Consider the following 22,210-nt stretch of genomic DNA (forward strand, 5'->3'; position numbering starts at 1 on the left):
CAGGTGGTCCTGGGGTTGTGTCAGTGTTTACAGGTGGTCCCGGGTAGTGTATCAGTGTTTACAGGGTTTTCCAGGTAGTGTATCAGTGTTTACAGGTGGTCCCGGGATTGTTTCAGTGTTTACAGGCGGTCCCAGGGAGTGTATCAGTGTTTACAGGCGGTCCCAGGGAGTGTATCAGTGTTTTCAGGCGGTACCAGGGAGTGTATCAGTGTTTACAGGTGGTCCCGGGATTATATCAGTGTTTACAGGCGGTCCCAGGGAGTGTATCAGTGTTTACAGGCGGTACCAGGGTGTGTATCAGTGTTTACAGGTGGTCCCGGGGTTGTGTCAGTTTTTACAGGTGGTCCTGGGGAGTGTATCAGTGTTTACAGGGCTTCCCAGGTAATGTTTCAGTGTTTACATGCGGTCCTGGGGTTGTGTCAGTGTTTACAGGTGGTCCCGAGATTATATCAGTGTTTACAGGTGGTCCCAGTGAGTGTATCAGTGTTTACAGGTGGTCTCAGGGAGTGTATCAGTATTTACAGGCGGTCCCGGGGTTGTGTCAGTGTTTACAGGTGGTCCCGGGGTTGTGTCAGTGTTTACAGGGGCCCCGGGGGAGTGCATCAGTGTTGACAGGGTGTCCCGAGGATGTATCAGTGTTGACAGGGTGTCCCGGGGAGTGTATCAGTGTTGACAGGGTGTCCCGGGGATGTATCAGTGTTGACAGGGTGTCCCAGGGAGTGTATCAGTGTTTACAGGGTGTCCCGGGGATGTATCAGTGTTGACAGGTGGTCCCGGGATTGTTTCAGTGTTTACAGGCGGTCCCAGGGAGTGTATCAGTGTTTACAGGGCTTCCAAGGTAGTTTATCAGTGTTTACAGGCGGTCCCGGGGTTGTGTCAGTGTTTACAGGTGGTCCCGGGGTTGTGTCAGTGTTTACAGGTGGTCCCAGGATTGTTTCAGTGTTTACAGGCGGTCCCAGGGAGTGTATCAGTGTTTACAGGTGGTACCAGGGAGTGTATCAGTGTTTACAGGTGGTCCCGGGGTTGTGTCAGTGTTTACAGGTGGTCCCGGTATTGTGTCAGTGTTTACAGGTGGTCCCCGTGAGTGTATCAGTGTTTAGAGGTGGTCCCAGGGAGTGTATCAGTATTTACAGGGTGTCCCGGGGAGTGTATCAGTGTTGACAGGGTGTCCCGGGGATGTATCAGTGTTGACTGGGTGTCCCGGGGAGTGTATCAGTGTTTACAGGGTGTCCCGGGGATGTATCAGTGTTGACAGGGTGTCCCGGGGAGTGTATCAGTGTTTACAGGGTGTCCCGGGGAGTGTATCAGTGTTTACAGGGTGTCCCGGGGAGTGTATCAGTGTTTACAGGGTGTCCCGGGGATGTATCAGTGTTGACAGGGTGTCCCGGGGATGTATCAGTCTTTACAGGAGGTCCCAGGTTGCATTTAAGTGATTACAGTGTGTCCCATGGAGTGTATCAGTGTTTCCAGTGGGTGCTGTGGAGTGTATCAGTGTATATACAAGGTCCCGGGGAGTGTGTCAGTGTTTACAGGGTGTCCCGGGGAGTGTGTCAGAGTTTACAGGGTGTCCCGGGGAGTGTATCAGTGTTTACAGGGTGTCCCGGGGATGTATCAGTGTTGACAGGGTGTCCCGGGGAGTGTATCAGTGTTTACAGGGTGTCCCAGGGAGTGTATCAGTGTTTACAGGGTGTCCCGGGGATGTATCAGTGTTGACAGGGTGTCCCGGGGATGTATCAGTCTTTACAGGAGGTCCCAGGTTGCATTTAAGTGATTACAGTGTGTCCCGTGGAGTGTATCAGTGTTTCCAGTGAATGCTACGAAGTGTATCAGTGTATATACAAGGTCCCGGGGAGTGTGTCAGTGTTTACTGGGTGTCGTGTCGAGTGTATCAGTGGTAACAGGGGCTCCGGGGAGTGTATTAGTGTTTACAGGGGGTCCCAGGTTGTGTATTAGTGTTTACAGGGGTCCCGGGGAGTTTATCAGTGTTTACAGTGGTCCCAGGGAGTGTGTCAGTGTTTACAGGGGGTCCTGGGTTGGGTGTCAGTGTGTACCGGGGGTCCCAGGTGGCGTGTTGATGTGTACGGGGTGTCCTGGGTAGCGCGTTGCTGTGTACAGGGTGTCCTGGGTAGCGCGTTGCTGTGTACAGGGGTCCCAGGTGGCGTGTTGGTGTGTACAGGGTGTCCTGGGTAGCGCATTGCTGTGTACAGGGGTCCCAGGTGGCTTGTTGGTGTGTACAGGGTGTCCTGGGTAGCGCGTTGCTGTGTACAGGGGTCCCAGGTGACGTGTTGGTGTGTACAGGGTGTCCTGGGTAGCGCGTTGCTGTGTACAGTGGTCCCAGGTGGCGTGTTGGTGTGTACAGGGTGTCCTGGGTAGCGTGTTGGTGTGTACAAGGGTCCCAGGTTGCGCATTGCTGTGTACAGGGGTCCCAGGTGGCGTGTTGCTGTGTACAGGGTGTCCTGGGTCACGCGTTGCTGTGTACAGGGGTCCCAGGTGGCGTGTTGCTGTGTACAGGGTGTCCTGGGTAGCGCGTTGCTGTGTACAGGGTGTCCTGGGTTGCGCGTTGCTGTGTACAGGGTGCCCTGGGTAGCGCGTTGCTGTGTACAGGGTGTCCTGGGTAGCGCGTTGCTGTGTACAGGGGTACCACTGGTGTGTACAGTGGGTGTTGTGGAGCGTATCAGTATTTACAGAGTGTCCCAGAGAGAGTGTTAATATTTTCAGGGATGGCAAGTGTGTCATTATGTACTTGGGGGTGAGTGAGTCGCATTTGTCCTATAAATTATTTGAGAATTCCATAATATTTAGGATTCTCTATATTTGACAATATTTGCAGGGACCATTCCTGTAGCAAACTGAATCATTTTTTTCTGTTCCAGGAACTCTTTGCAAATCCTCGATTCTTCGTCAACTCATTCAGCACCACTGATATCGTGCAAGGGAGCCTAGGTGAGTCTTCCAGATGTCTGGTGACATCTGCTCGTGGGACATTAACAGAAACCAAATTCATGACGGTTCTTTCAGATTTCTCTACAGGCGTCCTGTTTGGCAGGGGTACAGGTTGGATGTACAGGACTGCCTTTGTTTTAAGGGTGTGACACAGGACTGATGTTCTGTGCTATCAGCAGAGACTGGGATACAGTAATGCCTTTTTTCCCACATCACACAGACATTGAAAACACAAAACCCAACCAGAGGCCAAATTTTTGCCTCAAAGCATGTTGAGCTGATGAAGTTGGACTTATTGACGCGCAGAGACCAGAGGATGGTGAATATCTGGATCTTCATCCAGAGTGTTAAGGAATTTCCTTTCCCACACAAGCCTCAGACCCAGGTATTCTTCAGCAGACTCTTTACTTATGCAACACAGAGAGCCATCCATCTGGGGAGCAACAACCCCACTTACATGCACCCTCTTTATGGCTGATTCTAGCGGATATGGTTTCTTTAAACATTTCCACACTTGGTATTGTTGGAAGTAAGCCGGGGGAGAACACGTAAGTCTCATGGTGTACAGTAGCAGGCTAGAGGGCAACACCACGTAGTAGTATGTCTAGAGCACTAGGCCAAAGGGCAGCCCCAGGGGCAGCCTCTCAGCATGCAGCATTAGGTCAAAGGGCATCGCCCTAGCTGTTTTTGGCTTTTTTTGACACTGAACAACAGAAAAAGACTCTTCAGTGTCAAAGTGAAAACACATCTCTACAAAGTGATTGCAAATATGTAATCAATTATTTTGTGTTTTATAAGTGGGATATGGACTACAAGTTACAGCTGGAAATAGAAAAAGCATGTCAGAAGGAAAATGTCAAGATAATTATGGAGGATTTTAATATGAAAGTGGATTGAAAAGTCAGGAAGATACTGTATCTCAGGAGAGGGAGTTTGTAGAATGCCTAAGGGATGGCTTTTTGGAGCAGCTTGTTCGTAAGCCCACCAGGGGATCGGCTGTATTGGATTGGGTGCTGTGCAATGAACCTGAGGCGATTAGGGAGCTAGAGGTAATGGAACCCCTAGGAAGTAGTGATCATAATATGATTGAGATCAGTTTCAAATTTGAAAAGGAGAAGCTGGTATCAGGTGTATCGATATTTCAGTGGAACAAAGGAAATTACAGTGTTATGAGAGAGGAACTGGGGAAAAGTCAAGGGACGTGGGGAAAAAGCCAGAAATTGGAACTAGATGGGAGAATAGTTTAGCTCATGGTGGAGTGGCGGAGCAGACTTGATGGGCCGAATGGCCTACTTCTGCTCCTTTGTCTTGTGATCTTGTGAAGTATTCACCTCCTTCAAGTCAGTATTTAGTAGATGCACCTTTGGCAGCAATTATAGACTCGAGCCTATGTGGATAGGTCTCTATCAGCTTTGCACATTTGAACACTGCAATTTATTGCACTGTATTTGCCTTCTTTACTATAGACTCAACCTGTAAATTAACCTTCTGAGAGTCTTGCACGAGGACTCCTAAGTTCCTTTGCACCTATGATGTTTGAATTTTCTCTCCATTTATCGATCTTGATATTTTTAAGAAGATCCAGCACTTCTTTTTCCGTAATCTCCACATTGTCCAGCACACAGGCCTGCTCTATTTCGACCTCACCCTGATCAAGATCCTTTTCACATGTGAATACTGAAGCAAAGTATTCATTTAGTACTTCCCCAATCTTCTCCGCCTCCAGGCACATGTTGCCCTCTTTATTATCATCATCCTCCTGTTCTTCACATATGCATAGAACGCCTTGGGGTTCTCCTTAACCCTACACGCCAAGGTCTTCTCATGCCCCCTTCATGCTCTCCTAATTCCTTTCTTTATCTCCTTCCTGGCTACCCTATAGTTCTCATGAGCCCCTCCTACTTCCTGCTTCTTATATCTAACATATGCTTCCTTTTTCCTCTTGACGATTTGCCTCATGTGTTTCATCAGCCACGGTTCCCTTTACCTACCATTTTTTCCTTGCCTCAGTGGGACAAACCTATCCTGAACCCAGCTTAAGTGGTCCCTAAACTTCTCCCACATTACTTCTGTGCTTTCCCCTTTGAACATCTGTTTTCAATTTACTCTCACTAGTTCCTGCCTCATCCCTTCAAAGTTAGCCCTTCCCCAGTTAAGCACTTTACCATTTCGTCTGATTTTATCCTTTTCCATAGCTATGCCAAAGCTAAGGGAGTTGTGGTCACTCCCACCAAAATGCTCCCCCACCAACAGGTCTGTCACACCAGGTTCATTACCCAGAACTAGATCCAGTATAGCCTCTCCTCTCGTCGGCCAGTCCACATACTGTGTCAGGAATCCTTCTTGAACACACCTGACAAATTCAGCCCCATCTATCCCCCTTGCATTCAGGAGGTGCCAGTCAATATGAGGGAAGTTGAAATCACCCATAACTACTACCCTGTATTTTGTGCACCATTCTAAAATCTGCCTACTTATCTGCTCCTCGGTGTCCTGAGGACTATTTGGGAGCCGATAGACTACTCCCAGCACAGTGATTGATCCCTTCCTATTTCTGACTTCCACCCAGACTGACTCAGTGGACACTCCCTCTGCAGCGTCCTCTTTTTCTATAGCTGTGATACTATCCCTGACCAGTAATGCCACTCCCCCCACCTTTTCTACCTCCCATCCTATTCCTTTTAAAACACCTGAACCCTGGGACCTGCATCATCCAATCCTGCCCTTTCTCCATCCAAGTTTCAGTAATGGCCACAATATTGTAGTTCCTTGTACTAATCCATGCTCTAAGTTCATCCTCCTTGTTCCTAATACTCCTAGCATTGAAATAGACACATTTCAACCCCTTTAACTGGCTACAATTATGTTCTGTCCCATGCCTGTCCTTCCTCATCAACTCAGAACTCTTAGCATCATGCCCTCTTCCTTGTACATTAAACCCTGCATTCACATTCTGATTCCCACCCCCCTGCCAAACTACTTTAAACCCTCCCCAACAGCTCTATCAAACCTGCCCGCCAGGATATTGGTCCCCCTGGGATTCAAGTGCAACCTGTCCTTTTTGTACAGGTCACACCCGCCCCAAAAGAGGTCCCAATGATCCAGAAATCTGAATCCCCACCCCCTGCTCCATTCCCTCAGCCATGCATTTATCCTCCACCTCATTCTTTTCCTAATCTCACTGTTGCGTGGCACAGGCAGTAATCCCGAGATTACTACCTTTGAGGTCCTGCTTTTTAACTTCCTTCCTAATTCCCTGTAGTCTTCTTTCAGGACCTTTTCCCTTTTCCTTACCAATGTCATTGGTACCAATATGTACCACGACCTCTGGCTGTTCTCCCCCCCACTGCAGGATATCTTGGACGCAATCTGAAACATCCAGGACCCTGGCACCTAGGAGGCAAACTACCTCTTTCCTGTGTCCACAGAATCACCTGTCTAACCCCCTAACTATAGAGTCCCTTATCAGTACTGCCTTCCTCTTCCTTTCCCTACCCTTCTGAGCCACAGGGCCAGACTCTGTGCTAGAGGCACGGCCACTGCCACTTCCCCCAGGTAGGCTGTCCCCCCCACAACAGTACTCAAGCAGGAATACTTATTGTCAAGGGGGACAGCCGCTGGGGTGCTCATCTTTTACCTTTTATGGCTTTTTAGCTGACTTCTGCTGGATTTTAAAAAATTCACTATCATCCAGCTTCCTACTCACTTCTGCTACTTTTACGCCCTTCCTTGGCTTTTATGCAGTCCTTAACTTCCCTTGTCAGCCATGGTTGCCTACCCCTACCATTTGTGAATGCTTTCTTCTGTGAGACATATGTATCTAACCTTGTGAACTATTCCCAGAAATTTCAGCCACCTCTGCTCTTCCATCATTCCCACCAGTATTCCTCTCCAATCAATCTGGGCAAGGTCCTCTCTCATGCCACTGTAATTCCCTTTATTCCATTGCCATACTGATACTCATGATTTATGCTTCTCCTTCTCAAATTGCAGCATGAATTCAATCATATTACGACTACTGCCTCCTAAGGGTTCCTTTCCTTAAGCTCCCTAATAAATTCTGGATTAAGCACAACAGCCAATCTAAGTTAGCCTTTCTCTGAGTAGGCTCCAGTAAAAGTTGCTCTAAAAAGCCATCTTGTAGGCATTCAACAAATTCCCTCTCTTGCAATCTGACACCGACCTGATTTCTCCAATCCCTTTGCACATTGAAGTTTCCCGTTACAATTGTGACAGTACCCTTTCTTACATGCCCTTTTCCAGCTCCGTTTTTTGCTCCCTTTGCAATCTCAACCCCTTCTTGCTTGGTCACTCAATTTGCTGCAGGCGGATTTACAGCTGTGCTTTCCATCTCTTGATGATTGAATTAACTGTACTCCTAGGGATGTTTAGTAACTTGGAAATTTTCTTGTATCCATCTCCAGACTGGTGCTTTTCAATAACTGTTTTTTGTGGAGTTGCTTGGAGTGTTTTTTTGTCTTCATGGTGTAGCTTTTGCCAGGATACTGACTCACCAGCAGTTGGACCTTCCAGATACACATGTACTTTTACCACAATCAATTGAAACTCCTTGAATGTACACAGGTGATCTCCATTTAACTAATTATGTGACTTTGAGTTTCTGTCAGCTTGAACCAATGTGGCCATTCTCCTCTGATATCGTCATTAGCAAGAAGATTCCACCCACAGAACTGCCTCACTGGATGCTTTGTATTTTTCACGCCATTCTCTGTAAACTCTAGAGGTTATTGTGTGTGAAGATCCCAGAAGATTAGCAGCTTCTGAGATACTCAGACCACTGTCTGGCACCAAAGAAAATGGCCACTGAGTGTAAATTATAGAAGAGAGAACGCAATTAGAACAAAAAAGTCCATAATACGAAGTGGTCAATGTGTTATTAATATTACTATGCTAAGGTAATAGAGCAGTGCAGGTTGAATCAAGAACCCAGTAGTTGGATGGGTTCCTCGTGATGTGGAACTTAAGGCTTCTGTACCTCTTGCTCAACAGTAGCTGCAATTTGATTTGAATCTGTGATGTCCCTGCCATGGGAGTGTGAGATGGTTCAATGGAGAGGGCATCCTGTAGATGATGGAATCTGAATCAAATCAGCAGTGCTGGAAGAACTCAGGCAGTCCAGCGGCATCTGTGGATGGAGAAACCAGTCAATGTCTGGGTCAGGGACCCATTAGCAGACCTAATGGCAATGTAGAGGAGACTTATTCAGATTCAGATGCAGATTCAGTTTATTGTCATTTAGAAACCACAAATGCAATGCAGTTAAAAAATGAGACAACGTTCCTCCAGAATGATATCACAAAAGCAGACTACACCAGAAAATCCACATAACATTTGGTAATCCCCAATCCAGAGTCCGGAGAGGCTGCTGCGTATTAATATCGCACTACCGTCTTAGCGCGTTCCCCGGAAAGGAGCTCCAAATCCACCAGACAAACAAGACCAAAAAATGTATCTAACTTAGGATGTCCCTCTCCGGGAGTGTGTGATGGAAAAGTACAAAGAGAACTTTATAATTAATCAATTCTGCCCTGCCCTTTGAGTGCCTAGTCACAGAATCAAAAGCAGAAGATAAACAACATTCCTTTGTAACAGAAGTATTGGATCTGAATTGAGATCATTGTCACAAAGACAGGACACACTTGGAGAGAGAACTAGAGGAAGTAGTCCACTATGTTGACCACAGTGTCCACCCAGCTAGACCCACGACTAAGTCTGGCCCATATCCCTCTTAATCCCACTCCCCATGAACATGCCAAATACCTTTGCAGTTCATGTTGCTGCCACAACAATGTCCCCAGCCCATTCCATGAACAGTCCACGATCTGGGTGAAAAAGTTGCTCCTCTTCTTACTATGAACCCAATCTCTCCTCACCTTAAACCTTTAGTTCTTCATTCTCCAACTCTAGGAAAAGGTCAAAGTGCAGTGACCTGATCAAAACCCTTCATGATTTCATGCGCTTCAACACAAACGTCCCATTTTCTAATGCACTCCAGAAAAAGATACCTGAACCCCTCTCCATAAATCAGTACCAAGAGTCACAACAACATGCTGGTAAATCTAACCTACACTATTTCCATGCACATGATAAATCTGAATCTGACCCTTTCCAGGAACAATGTTCTGTATCCCTAGACCTCTCTTTTAACAACACTCCCCAGGATCTGACCATTCCCTGTGAAACATTCCTCACCCACACTCTCCAGGGTCTGACCACTCCCTGTGAAACACTCCCCAGGGTCTGACCATTCCCTGTGAAACATTCCTCACCCACACTCTCCAGGGTCTGACCAGTACCTGTGAAACACTCCCCAGGGTCTGACAATTCCCTGTGAAACATTCCTCACTCACACTCCCCAGGGTCTGACCATTCCCTGTGAAACATTCCTCAACCACACTCTCCAGGGTCTGACCACTCCCTGTGAAACACTCCCCAGGGTCTGACCATTCCCTGTGAAACATTCCTCAATCACACTCCACAGGGTCTGACCATTCCCTGTGAAACACTCCCCACGGTCTGACCATCCCCTGTGAAACATTCCCCATCCACATTCCCCAGGGTATGACCATTCCCTGTGAAACACTCCCCACCCACACTGCCCAGGGTCTGACCATTCCCTGTGAAACACTCCCCACCCACACTCCTCACGCCCTTACCATCCCCTGAGAAACATTCCCCATCCACACTCTTCAGGGTCAGACCGTTCACTGTGAAACACTCCGCACCCACACTCCCCAGGGTCTGACCACTCCCTGTGAAACACTCCCCACCCACACTCCCCAGGGTCTGACCATTCCCTGTGAAACATACCTCACCCAGACTCTCCAGGGTCTGACCGTTCCCTGTGAAACACTCCCCAGGGCCTGACCATTCCCTGTGAAACATTCCTCACCCACACTCCCCAGGGTCTGACCACACCCTGAGAAACACTGCCCACCCACACTCCCCAGGGTCTGACCATTCCCTGTGAAACATTCCTCACCCACACTCTCCAGGGTCTGACCGTTCCCTGTGAAACACTCCCCAGGGTCTGACCATTCCCTGTGAAACATTCCTCACCCAAAATCCTCAGGGTCTGACCATTCCCTGTGAAACACTCCCCACCCACACTCCCAAGGTTTGACCACTCCATGTTAAACACTCCCCAGGGTCTGACCATTTCCTGTGAAACATTCCCCATCCACACTCCCCAGGGTCTGACCATTCCCTGTGAAACACTCCCCACCCACACTCCCAAGGTTTGACCACTCCCTGTTAAACATTCCCCAGGGTCTGACAATTCCCTGTGAAACATTCCTCACCCACACTCCCCAGGGTCTGACCATTGCCTGTGAAACACTCCCCAGGGTCTGACCACTCCCTGTGAAACATTCCTCACCCACACTCCCCAGGGTCTGACCATCCACTGTGAAACACTCCCCACCAACACTCCCCAGGGTCTGACCATCCCCTGTGAAACATTCCTCACCCACACTCCCCAGGGTCTGACCATTCCCTGTGAAATATTCCCCACCCACACTCTCCAGGGTCTGACCATTCGCTGTGAAACACTCCCCACCCACACTCCTCAGGGTCTGACCATCCCCTGTGAAATATTCCTCATCCACACTCCCCAGGATCTGACCACTCCCTGTGAAACATTCCTCACCCACACTCCCCAGGATCTAACCATTCCCTGTGAAATATACCCCACCCACACTCTCCCGGGTTTGACCACTCCCTCTGAAACACTTCCCAGGGTCTGACCATTCCCTGTGAAACATTCCCCATCCACACTCCCCAGGGTCTGACCATTCCCTGTGAAACATTCCTCACCCACACTCTCCAGGGTCTGACCACTCCCTCTGAAACACTTCCCAGGGTCTGACCATTCCCTGAAAAACACTCCCCACCCACACTCTCCAGGGTCTGACCAATCCCTGTGAAACACTCCCCAGGGTCTGACCATTCCCTGTGAAACATTCCTCATCCACACTCCCCAGGGTCTGACCATCCACTATGAAACATTCCCCTCCCACACTCTTCAGGGTCTGACCACTCCCTGTGAAACATTCCCCACCCACACTCCTCACGTCCTGACCATCCCCTCTGAAACATTCCCCACCCACACTCCTCACGTCCTGACCATCCCCTCTGAAACATTCCCCACCCACACTCCCCAACGTCTGACCATTCCCTGTGAAACATTCCTCATCCACACTCCCCAGGGTCTGACCATTCACTATGAAACATTCCCCTCCCACACTCCTCAGGGTCTGACCATCCCCTGTGAAACATTCCTCACCCACACTCCCCAGGGTCTGACCATTCCCTGTGAAATATTCCCCACCCACACTCTCCAGGGTCTGACCATTCGCTGTGAAACACTCCCCTCCCACACTCCTCAGGGTCTGACCATCCCCTGTGAAACACTCCCCACCCACACTCCTCACGTCCTGACCATCCCCTCTGAAACATTCCCCACCCACTGTCCCCAGGGTCTGACCATTCACTATGAAACACTCCCCACCCACACTCCTCAGGGTCTGTCCATCCCCTGTGAAACACTCCCCACCCACACTCCTCACGTCCTGACCATCCCCTCTGAAACATTCCCCATCAACAATCCCCAGGGTCTGACCATTCCCTATGAAACACTCCCCACCCACACTCCTCACGTCCTGACCATCCCATGTGAAACATTCCCCATCCACACTCCCCAGGGTCTGACCACTCCCTGTGAAACACTCCTCAGGGTCTGACCACTCCTTGTGAAACTTTCCTCACCCACACTCTCCATGGTCTGACCATTCCCTGTGAAACATTCCTCACGCACACTCCCCAGGTTCTGACCACTCCCTGTGAAGCACTCTCCAGGGTCTGACCATTCCCTGTGAAACAGTCCCCAGGGTCTGACCACTCCCTGTGAAACATTCCTCACCCACACTCCCCAGGGTCTGACCATTCCCTGTGAAACTCTCCCCACCCACACTGCCCAGGGTCTGACCATTCCCTGTGAAACACTCCCCACCCACACTCCCCAGGGTTTGACCATTCCCTGTGAAACACTCCCCAGGGTCTGACCATTCCCTGTGAATCATTCCTCACCCACACTCCCCAGGGTCTGACCATTGCCTGTGATACACTCCCCAGGGTCTGACCACTCCCTGTGAAACATTCCTCACCCACACTCCCCAAGGGTCTTACCATTCCCTGTGAAACACTCCCCACCTACACTGCCCAGTGTCTGACCATCCCCTGTGAAACATTCCCCATCCACACTCCCCAGGGTCTGACCGTTCCCTGTGAAACACTCCCCACCCACACTCCCCAGGGTCTGACCATTCCCTGTGAAACACTCCCAAGGGTCTGACCATTCCCTGTGAAACATTGCTCACCCACACTCTCCAGGGTCTGACCATTCCCCATCCACACTCCCCAGAGTCTGACCATTCCCTGTGAAACACTCCCCAGGGTCTGACCACTCCCTGTGAAACACTCCTCACCCACACTCCCCAGGGTCTGACCATTCCCTGTGAAACTCTCCCCACCCACACTGCCCAGTGTCTGACCATCCCCTGTGAAACATTCCTCACCCACACTCCCCAGGGTCTGACCATTGACTGTGATACACTCCCCAGGGTCTGACCACTCCCTGTGAAACATTCCTCACCCACACTCCCCAGGGTCTGACCATTCCCTGTGAAACACTCCCCACCCACACTGCCCAGTGTCTGACCATCCCCTGTGAAACATTCCCCATCCACACTCCCCAGGGTCTGACCATTCCCTGTGAAACACTCCCCACCCACACTCCCCAGGGTCTGACCTTTCCCTGTGAAACACTCCCCAGGGTCTGACCATTCCCTGTGAAACATTGCTCACCCACACTCTCCAGGGTCTGACCATTCCCTGTGAAACATTCCTCACCCACACTCCCCATGGTCTGACCATTGCCTGTGATACACTCCCCAGGGTCTGACCACTCCCTGTGAAACATTCCTCACCCACACTCCCCAGGGTCTGACCATTCCCTGTGAAACACTCCCCACCCACACTGCCCAGTGTCTGACCATCCCCTGTGAAACATTCCCCATCCACACTCCCCAGGGTCTGACCATTCCCTGTGAAACATTCCCCACCCACACTCCCCAGGGTCTGACATTCCACTATGAAACATTCCCCTCCCACACTCCTCAGGGTCTGACCACTCCCTGTGAAACATTCCCCACCCACACTCCTCACGTCCTGACCATCCCCTCTGAAACATTCCCCACCCACACTCCCCAGGGTCTGACCATTCCCTGTGAAACATTCCTCACCCACACTCTCCAGGGTCTGACCACTCCCTGTGAAACATTCCCCAGGGTCTGACCATTCCCTGTGAAACATTCCCCACCCAGACGCTCCAGGGTCTGACCATTCCCTGTGAAACACTCCCCAGGGTCTGACCATTCACTATGAAACATTCCCCTCCCACACTCCTCAGGGTTTGACCATCCCTTGTGCAACACTCCCCACCCACACTCCTCACGTCCTGACCATCCCCTGTGAAACATTCCTCATCCACACAACCCAGGGTCTGACCACTACCTGTGAAACATTCCCCACCCACACTCCTCACGTCCTGACCATCCCCTCTGAAACATTCCCCACCCACACTCCCCAAGGTCTGACCATTCACTATGAAACATTCCCCTCCCACACTCCTCAGGGTCTGACCATCCCCTGTGAAACATTCCCCACCCACACTCCCCAGGGTCTGACCATTCCCTGTGAAACAGTCCCCAGGGTCTGACCACTCCCTGTGAAACATTCCTCACCCACACTCCCCAGGGTCTGACCATTCCCTGTGAAACTCTCCCCACCCACACTGCCCAGGGTCTGACCATTCCCTGTGAAACACTCCCCACCCACACTCCCCAGGGTTTGACCATTCCCTGTGAAACACTCCCCAGGGTCTGACCATTCCCTGTGAATCATTCCTCACCCACACTCCCCAGGGTCTGACCATTGCCTGTGATACACTCCCCAGGGTCTGACCACTCCCTGTGAAACATTCCTCACCCACACTCCCCAGGGTCTTACCATTCCCTGTGAAACACTCCCCACCTACACTGCCCAGTGTCTGACCATCCCCTGTGAAACATTCCCCATCCACACTCCCCAGGGTCTGACCGTTCCCTGTGAAACACTCCCCACCCACACTCCCCAGGGTCTGACCATTCCCTGTGAAACACTCCCAAGGGTCTGACCATTCCCTGTGAAACATTGCTCACCCACACTCTCCAGGGTCTGACCATTCCCCATCCACACTCCCCAGAGTCTGACCATTCCCTGTGAAACACTCCCCAGGGTCTGACCACTCCCTGTGAAACACTCCTCACCCACAGTCCCCAGGGTCTGACCATTCCCTGTGAAACTCTCCCCACCCACACTGCCCAGTGTCTGACCATCCCCTGTGAAACATTCCTCACCCACACTCCCCAGGGTCTGACCATTGACTGTGATACACTCCCCAGGGTCTGACCACTCCCTGTGAAACATTCCTCACCCACACTCCCCAGGGTCTGACCATTCCCTGTGAAACACTCCCCACCCACACTGCCCAGTGTCTGACCATCCCCTGTGAAACATTCCCCATCCACACTCCCCAGGGTCTGACCATTCCCTGTGAAACACTCCCCACCCACACTCCCCAGGGTCTGACCTTTCCCTGTGAAACACTCCCCAGGGTCTGACCATTCCCTGTGAAACATTGCTCACCCACACTCTCCAGGGTCTGACCACTCCCTGTGAAACATTCCTCACCCACACTCCCCAGGGTCTGACCATTCCCTGTGAAACACTCCCCACCCACACTGCCCAGTGTATGACCATCCCCTGTGAAACATTCCCCATCCACACTCCCCAGGGTCTGACCATTCCCTGTGAAACATTCCCCACCCACACTCCCCAGGGTCTGACATTCCACTATGAAACATTCCCCTCCCACACTCCTCAGGGTCTGACCACTCCCTGTGAAACATTCCCCACCCACACTCCTCACGTCCTGACCATCCCCTCTGAAACATTCCCCACCCACACTCCCCAGTGTCTGACCATTCCCTGTGAAACATTCCTCACCCACACTCTCCAGGGTCTGACCACTCCCTGTGAAACATTCCCCAGGGTCTGACCATTCCCTGTGAAACATTCCCCACCCAGACGCTCCAGGGTCTGACCATTCCCTGTGAAACACTCCCCAGGGTCTGACCATTCACTATGAAACATTCCCCTCCCACACTCCTCAGGGTTTGACCATCCCTTGTGCAACACTCCCCACCCACACTCCTCACGTCCTGACCATCCCCTGTGAAACATTCCTCATCCACACTACCCAGGGTCTGACCACTACCTGTGAAACATTCCCCACCCACACTCCTCACGTCCTGACCATCCCCTCTGAAACATTCCCCACCCACACTCCCCAAGGTCTGACCATTCACTATGAAACATTCCCCTCCCACACTCCTCAGGGTCTGACCATCCCCTGTGAAACATTCCCCACCCACACTCCCCAGGGTCTGACCATTCACTATGAAACATTCCCCTCCCACACTCCTCAGGGTCTGACCATCCCCTGTGAAACACTCCCCACCCACACTCCTCACGTCCTGACCATCCCCTGTGAAACATTCCCCACCCACACTCCTCAGGGTCTGACCATTCCCTGTGAAACACTCCCCACGCATATTCTCCAGGGTCTGACCATCCCCTGTGAAACACTCCCCACCCACACTCCTCACGTCCTGACCATCCCCTCTGAAACATTCCCCACCCACTGTCCCCAGGGTCTGACCATTCACTATGAAACACTCCCCACCCACACTCCTCAGGGTCTGTCCATCCCCTGTGAAACACTCCCCACCCACACTCCTCACGTCCTGACCATCCCCTCTGAAACATTCCCCATCCACAATCCCCAGGGTCTGACCATTCCCTATGAAACACTCCCCACCCACACTCCTCACGTCCTGACCATCCCATGTGAAACATTCCCCAACCACACTCCCCAGGGTCTGACCACTCCCTGTGAAACACTCCTCAGGGTCTGACCACTCCTTGTGAAACTTTCCTCACCCACACTCTCCATGGTCTGACCATTCCCTGTGAAACATTCCTCACGCACACTCCCCAGGTTCTGACCACTCCCTGTGAAGCACTCTCCAGGGTCTGACCATTCCCTGTGAAACAGTCCCCAGGGTCTGACCACTCCCTGTGAAACATTCCTCACCCACACTCCCCAGGGTCTGACCATTCCCTGTGAAACTCTCCCCACCCACACTGCCCAGGGTCTGACCATTCCCTGTGAAACACTCCCCACCCACACTCCCCAGGGTTTGACCATTCCCTGTGAAACACTCCCCAGGGTCTGACCATTCCCTGTGAATCATTCCTCACCCACACTCCCCAGGGTCTGACCATTGCCTGTGATACACTCCCCAGGGTCTGACCACTCCCTGTGAAACATTCCTCACCCACACTCCCCAGGGTCTTACCATTCCCTGTGAAACACTCCCCACCTACACTGCCCAGTGTCTGACCATCCCCTGTGAAACATTCCCCATCCACACTCCCCAGGGTCTGACCGTTCCCTGTGAAAAACTCCCCACCCACACTCCCCAGGGTCTGACCATTCCCTGTGAAACACTCCCCAGGGTCTGACCATTCCCTGTGAAACACTCCCCACCCACACTGCCCAGTGTCTGACCATCCCCTGTGAAACATTCCAAATCCACACTCCCCAGGGTCTGACCATTCCCTGTGAAACACTCCCCACCCACACTCCCCAGGGTCTGACCTTTCCCTGTGAAACACTCCCCAGGGTCTGACCATTCCCTGTGAAACATTGCTCAACCACACTCTCCAGGGTCTGACCATTCCCTGTGAAACATTCCTCACCCACACTCCCCATGGTCTGACCATTGCCTGTGATACACTCCCCAGGGTCTGACCACTCCCTGTGAAACATTCCTCACCCACACTCCCCAGGGTCTGACCATTCCCTGTGAAACACTCCCCACCCACACTGCCCAGTGTCTGACCATCCCCTGTGAAACATTCCCCATCCACACTCCCCAGGGTCTGACCATTCCCTGTGAAACATTCCCCACCCACACTCCCCAGGGTCTGACATTCCACTATGAAACATTCCCCTCCCACACTCCTCAGGGTCTGACCACTCCCTGTGAAACATTCCCCACCCACACTCCTCACGTCCTGACCATCCCCTCTGAAATATTCCCCACCCACACTCCCCAGGGTCTGACCATTCCCTGTGAAACATTCCTCACCCACACTCTCCAGGGTCTGACCACTCCCTGTGAAACATTCCCCAGGGTCTGACCATTCCCTGTGAAACATTCCCCACCCAGACGCTCCAGGGTCTGACCATTCCCTGTGAAACACTCCCCAGGGTCTGACCATTCACTATGAAACATTCCCCTCCCACACTCCTCAGGGTTTGACCATCCCTTGTGCAACACTCCCCACCCACACTCCTCACGTCCTGACCATCCCCTGTGAAACATTCCTCATCCACACTACCCAGGGTCTGACCACTACCTGTGAAACATTCCCCACCCACACTCCTCACGTCCTGACCATCCCCTCTGAAACATTCCCCACCCACACTCCCCAAGGTCTGACAATTCACTATGAAACATTCCCCTCCCACACTCCTCAGGGTCTGACCATCCCCTGTGAAACATTCCCCACCCACACTCCCCAGGGTCTGACCATTCACTATGAAACATTCCCCTCCCACACTCCTCAGGGTCTGACCATCCCCTGTGAAACACTCCCCACCCACAATCCTCATGTCCTGACCATCCCCTGTGAAACATTCCCCACCCACACTCCTCAGGGTCTGACCATTCCCAGTGAAACACTCCCCACGCACACTCTCCAGGGTCTGATCATCCCCTGTGAAACACTCCCCACCCACACTCCTCACGTCCTGACCATCCCCTCTGAAACATTCCCCACCCACTGTCCCCAGGGTCTGACCATTCACTATGAAACACTCCCCACCCACACTCCTCAGGGTCTGTCCATCCCCTGTGAAACACTCCCCACCCACACTCCTCACGTCCTGACCATCCCCTCTGAAACATTCCCCATCCACAATCCCCAGGGTCTGACCATTCCCTATGAAACACTCCCCACCCACACTCCTCACGTCCTGACCATCCCATGTGAAACATTCCCCATCCACACTCCCCAGGGTCTGACCACTCCCTGTGAAACACTCCTCAGGGTCTGACCACTCCTTGTGAAACTTTCCTCACCCACACTCTCCATGGTCTGACCATTCCCTGTGAAACATTCCTCACGCACACTCCCCAGGTTCTGACCACTCCCTGTGAAGCACTCTCCAGGGTCTGACCATTCCCTGTGAAACAGTCCCCAGGGTCTGACCACTCCCTGTGAAACATTCCTCACCCACACTCCCCAGGGTCTGACCATTCCCTGTGAAACTCTCCCCACCCACACTGCCCAGGGTCTGACCATTCCCTGTGAAACACACCCCACCCACACTCCCCAGGGTTTGACCATTCCCTGTGAAACACTCCCCAGGGTCTGACCATTCCCTGTGAATCATTCCTCACCCACACTCCCCAGGGTCTGACCATTGCCTGTGATACACTCCCCAGGGTCTGACCACTCCCTGTGAAACATTCCTCACCCACACTCCCCAGGGTCTTACCATTCCCTGTGAAACACTCCCCACCTACACTGCCCAGTGTCTGACCATCCCCTGTGAAACATTCCCCATCCACACTCCCCAGGGTCTGACCGTTCCCTGTGAAACACTCCCCACCCACACTCCCCAGGGTCTGACCATTCCCTGTGAAACACTCCCAAGGGTCTGACCATTCCCTGTGAAACATTGCTCACCCACACTCTCCAGGGTCTGACCATTCCCCATCCACACTCCCCAGAGTCTGACCATTCCCTGTGAAACACTCCCCAGGGTCTGACCACTCCCTGTGAAACACTCCTCACCCACACTCCCCAGGGTCTGACCATTCCCTGTGAAACTCTCCCCACCCACACTGCCCAGTGTCTGACCATCCCCTGTGAAACATTCCTCACCCACACTCCCCAGGGTCTGACCATTGACTGTGATACTCTCCCCAGGGTCTGACCACTCCCTGTGAAACATTCCTCACCCACACTCCCCAGGGTCTGACCATTCCCTGTGAAACACTCCCCACCCACACTGCCCAGTGTCTGACCATCCCCTGTGAAACATTCCCCATCCACACTCCCCAGGGTCTGACCATTCCCTGTGAAACACTCCCCACCCACACTCCCCAGGGTCTGACCTTTCCCTGTGAAACACTCCCCAGGGTCTGACCATTCCCTGTGAAACATTGCTCACCCACACTCTCCAGGGTCTGACCATTCCCTGTGAAACATTCCTCACCCACACTCCCCATGGTCTGACCATTGCCTGTGATACACTCCCCAGTGTCTGACCACTCCCTGTGAAACATTCCTCACCCACACTCCCCAGGGTCTGACCATTCCCTGTGAAACACTCCCCACCCACACTGCCCAGTGTCTGACCATCCCCTGAGAAACATTCCCCATCCACACTCCCCAGGGTCTGACCATTCCCTGTGAAACATTCCCCACCCACACTCCCCAGGGTCTGACATTCCACTATGAAACATTCCCCTCCCACACTCCTCAGGGTCTGACCACTCCCTGTGAAACATTCCCCACCCACACTCCTCACGTCCTGACCATCCCCTCTGAAACATTCCCCACCCACACTCCCCAGGGTCTGACCATTCCCTGTGAAACATTCCTCACCCACACTCTCCAGGGTCTGACCACTCCCTGTGAAACATTCCCCAGGGTCTGACCATTCCTTGTGAAACATTCCCCACCCAGACGCTCCAGGGTCTGACCATTCCCTGTGAAACACTCCCCAGGGTCTGACCATTCACTATGAAACATTCCCCTCCCACACTCCTCAGGGTTTGACCATCCCTTGTGCAACACTCCCCACCCACACTCCTCACGTCCTGACCATCCCCTGTGAAACATTCCTCATCCACACTACCCAGGGTCTGACCACTACCTGTGAAACATTCCCCACCCACACTCCTCACGTCCTGACCATCCCCTCTGAAACATTCCCCACCCACACTCCCCAAGGTCTGACCATTCACTATGAAACATTCCCCTCCCACACTCCTCAGGGTCTGACCATCCCCTGTGAAACATTCCCCACCCACACTCCCCAGGGTCTGACCATTCACTATGAAACATTTCCCTCCCACACTCCTCAGGGTCTGACCATCCCCTGTGAAACACTCCCCACCCACACTCCTCACGTCCTGACCATCCCCTGTGAAACATTCCCCACCCACACTCCTCAGGGTCTGACCATTCCCTGTGAAACACTTCCCACGCACACTCTCCAGGGTCTGACCATTCCCTGTGAAGCACTGCCCAGGGTCTGACCATTCCCTGTGAAACATTCCTCATCCACACTCCCCAGGGTCTGACCACTACCTGTGAAACATTCCCCACCCACACTCCTCACGTCCTGACCATCCCCTCTGAAACATTCCCCACCCACACTCCCCAAGGTCTGAACATTCCCTGTGAAACATTCCTCACCCACACTCCCCAGGGTCTGACCATTCACTATGAAACATTCCCCTCCCACACTCCTCAGGGTCTGACCATCCCCTGTGAAACACTCCCCACCCACACTCCTAACGTCCTGACCAACCCCTGTGAAACATTCCCCATCCACACTCCCCAGGGTCTGACCACACCCTGTGAAACACTCCCCAGGGTCTGACCATTCCCTGTGAAACATTCCCCACCCACACGCTCCAGGGTCTGACCATTCACTGTGAAACACCCCCAAGGTTCTGAGCACTCCTTGTGAAACATTCCCCACCCACACTCCTCACGTCCTGACCATCCCCTCTGAAACATTCCCCACCCACACTCCCCAGGGTCTGACCATTCACTATGAAACACTCCCCACCCACACTCCTCAGGGTCTGACCATCACCTGTGAAACACTCCCCACCCACACTCCGCACGTCCTGACCATCCCCTCTGAAACATTCCCCATCCACAATCCCCAGGGTCTGACCATTACCTATGAAACACTCCCCACCCACACTCCTCACGTCCTGACCATCCCATGTGAAACTTTCCTCACCCACACTCTCCATGGTCTGACCATTCCCTGTGAAACATTCCTCACGCACACTCCCCAGGTTCTGACCACTCCCTGTGAAACACTCTCCAGGGTCTGACCATTCCCTGTGAATCAGTCCCCAGGGTCTGACCACTCCCTGTGAAACATTCCTCACCCACACTCCCCAGGGTCTGACCATTCCCTGTGAAAGTCTCCCCACCCACACTGCCCAGGGTCTGACCATTCCCTGTGAAACACTCCCCACCCACACTCCCCAGGGTTTGACCATTCCCTGTGAAACACTCCCCAGGGTCTGACCATTCCCTGTGAATCATTCCTCACCCACACTCCCCAGGGTCTGACCATTGCCTGTGATACACTCCCCAGGGTCTGACCACTCCCTGTGAAACATTCCTCACCCACACTCCCCAGGGTCTGACCATTCCCTGTGAAACACTCCCCACCTACACTGCCCAGTGTCTGACCATCCCCTGTGAAACATTCCCCATCCACACTCCCCAGGGTCTGACCATTCCCTGTGAAAAACTCCCCACCCACACTCCCCAGGGTCTGACCATTCCCTGTGAAACACTCCCAAGGGTCTGACCACTCCCTGTGAAACATTCCCCATCCACACTCCCCAGGGTCTGACCATTCCCTGTGAAACACTCCCCAGGGTCTGACCACTCCCTGTGAAACATTCCTCACCCACACTCCCCAGGGTCTGACCATTCCCTGTGAAACTCTCCCCAACCACACTGCCCAGTGTCTGACCATCCCCTGTGAAACATTCCTCACCCACACTCCGCAGGGTCTGACCATTGACTGTGATACACTCCCCAGGGTCTGACCACTCCCTGTGAAACATTCCTCACCCACACTCCCCAGGGTCTGACCATTCCCTGTGAAACACTCCCCACCCACACTGCCCAGTGTCTGACCATCCCCTGTGAAACATTCCCCATCCACACTCCCCAGGGTCTGACCATTCCCTGTGAAACACTCCCCACCCACACTCCCCAGGGTCTGACCTTTCCCTGTGAAACA

The 22,210-nt window shown here is 52.5% G+C and overlaps 1 protein-coding gene across 1 annotated transcript in view; it reads left to right on the forward strand.

The window, feature by feature from the left end:
* The window catches only part of LOC140716342 (calpain-8-like), a 190,420-nt gene that overhangs the window by 23,842 nt on the left and 144,368 nt on the right, over positions 1-22,210 (forward strand). Inside the window, exon 2 of the mRNA XM_073028983.1 lies at positions 2,874-2,943. Within this exon, the coding sequence (XP_072885084.1) occupies positions 2,874-2,943 (70 nt within the window). The remainder of the gene's footprint in view (positions 1-2,873; positions 2,944-22,210) is intronic.

Source organism: Hemitrygon akajei, chromosome 25 (assembly GCF_048418815.1).
Source record: "Hemitrygon akajei chromosome 25, sHemAka1.3, whole genome shotgun sequence".
NCBI lineage: Eukaryota > Metazoa > Chordata > Chondrichthyes > Myliobatiformes > Dasyatidae > Hemitrygon > Hemitrygon akajei.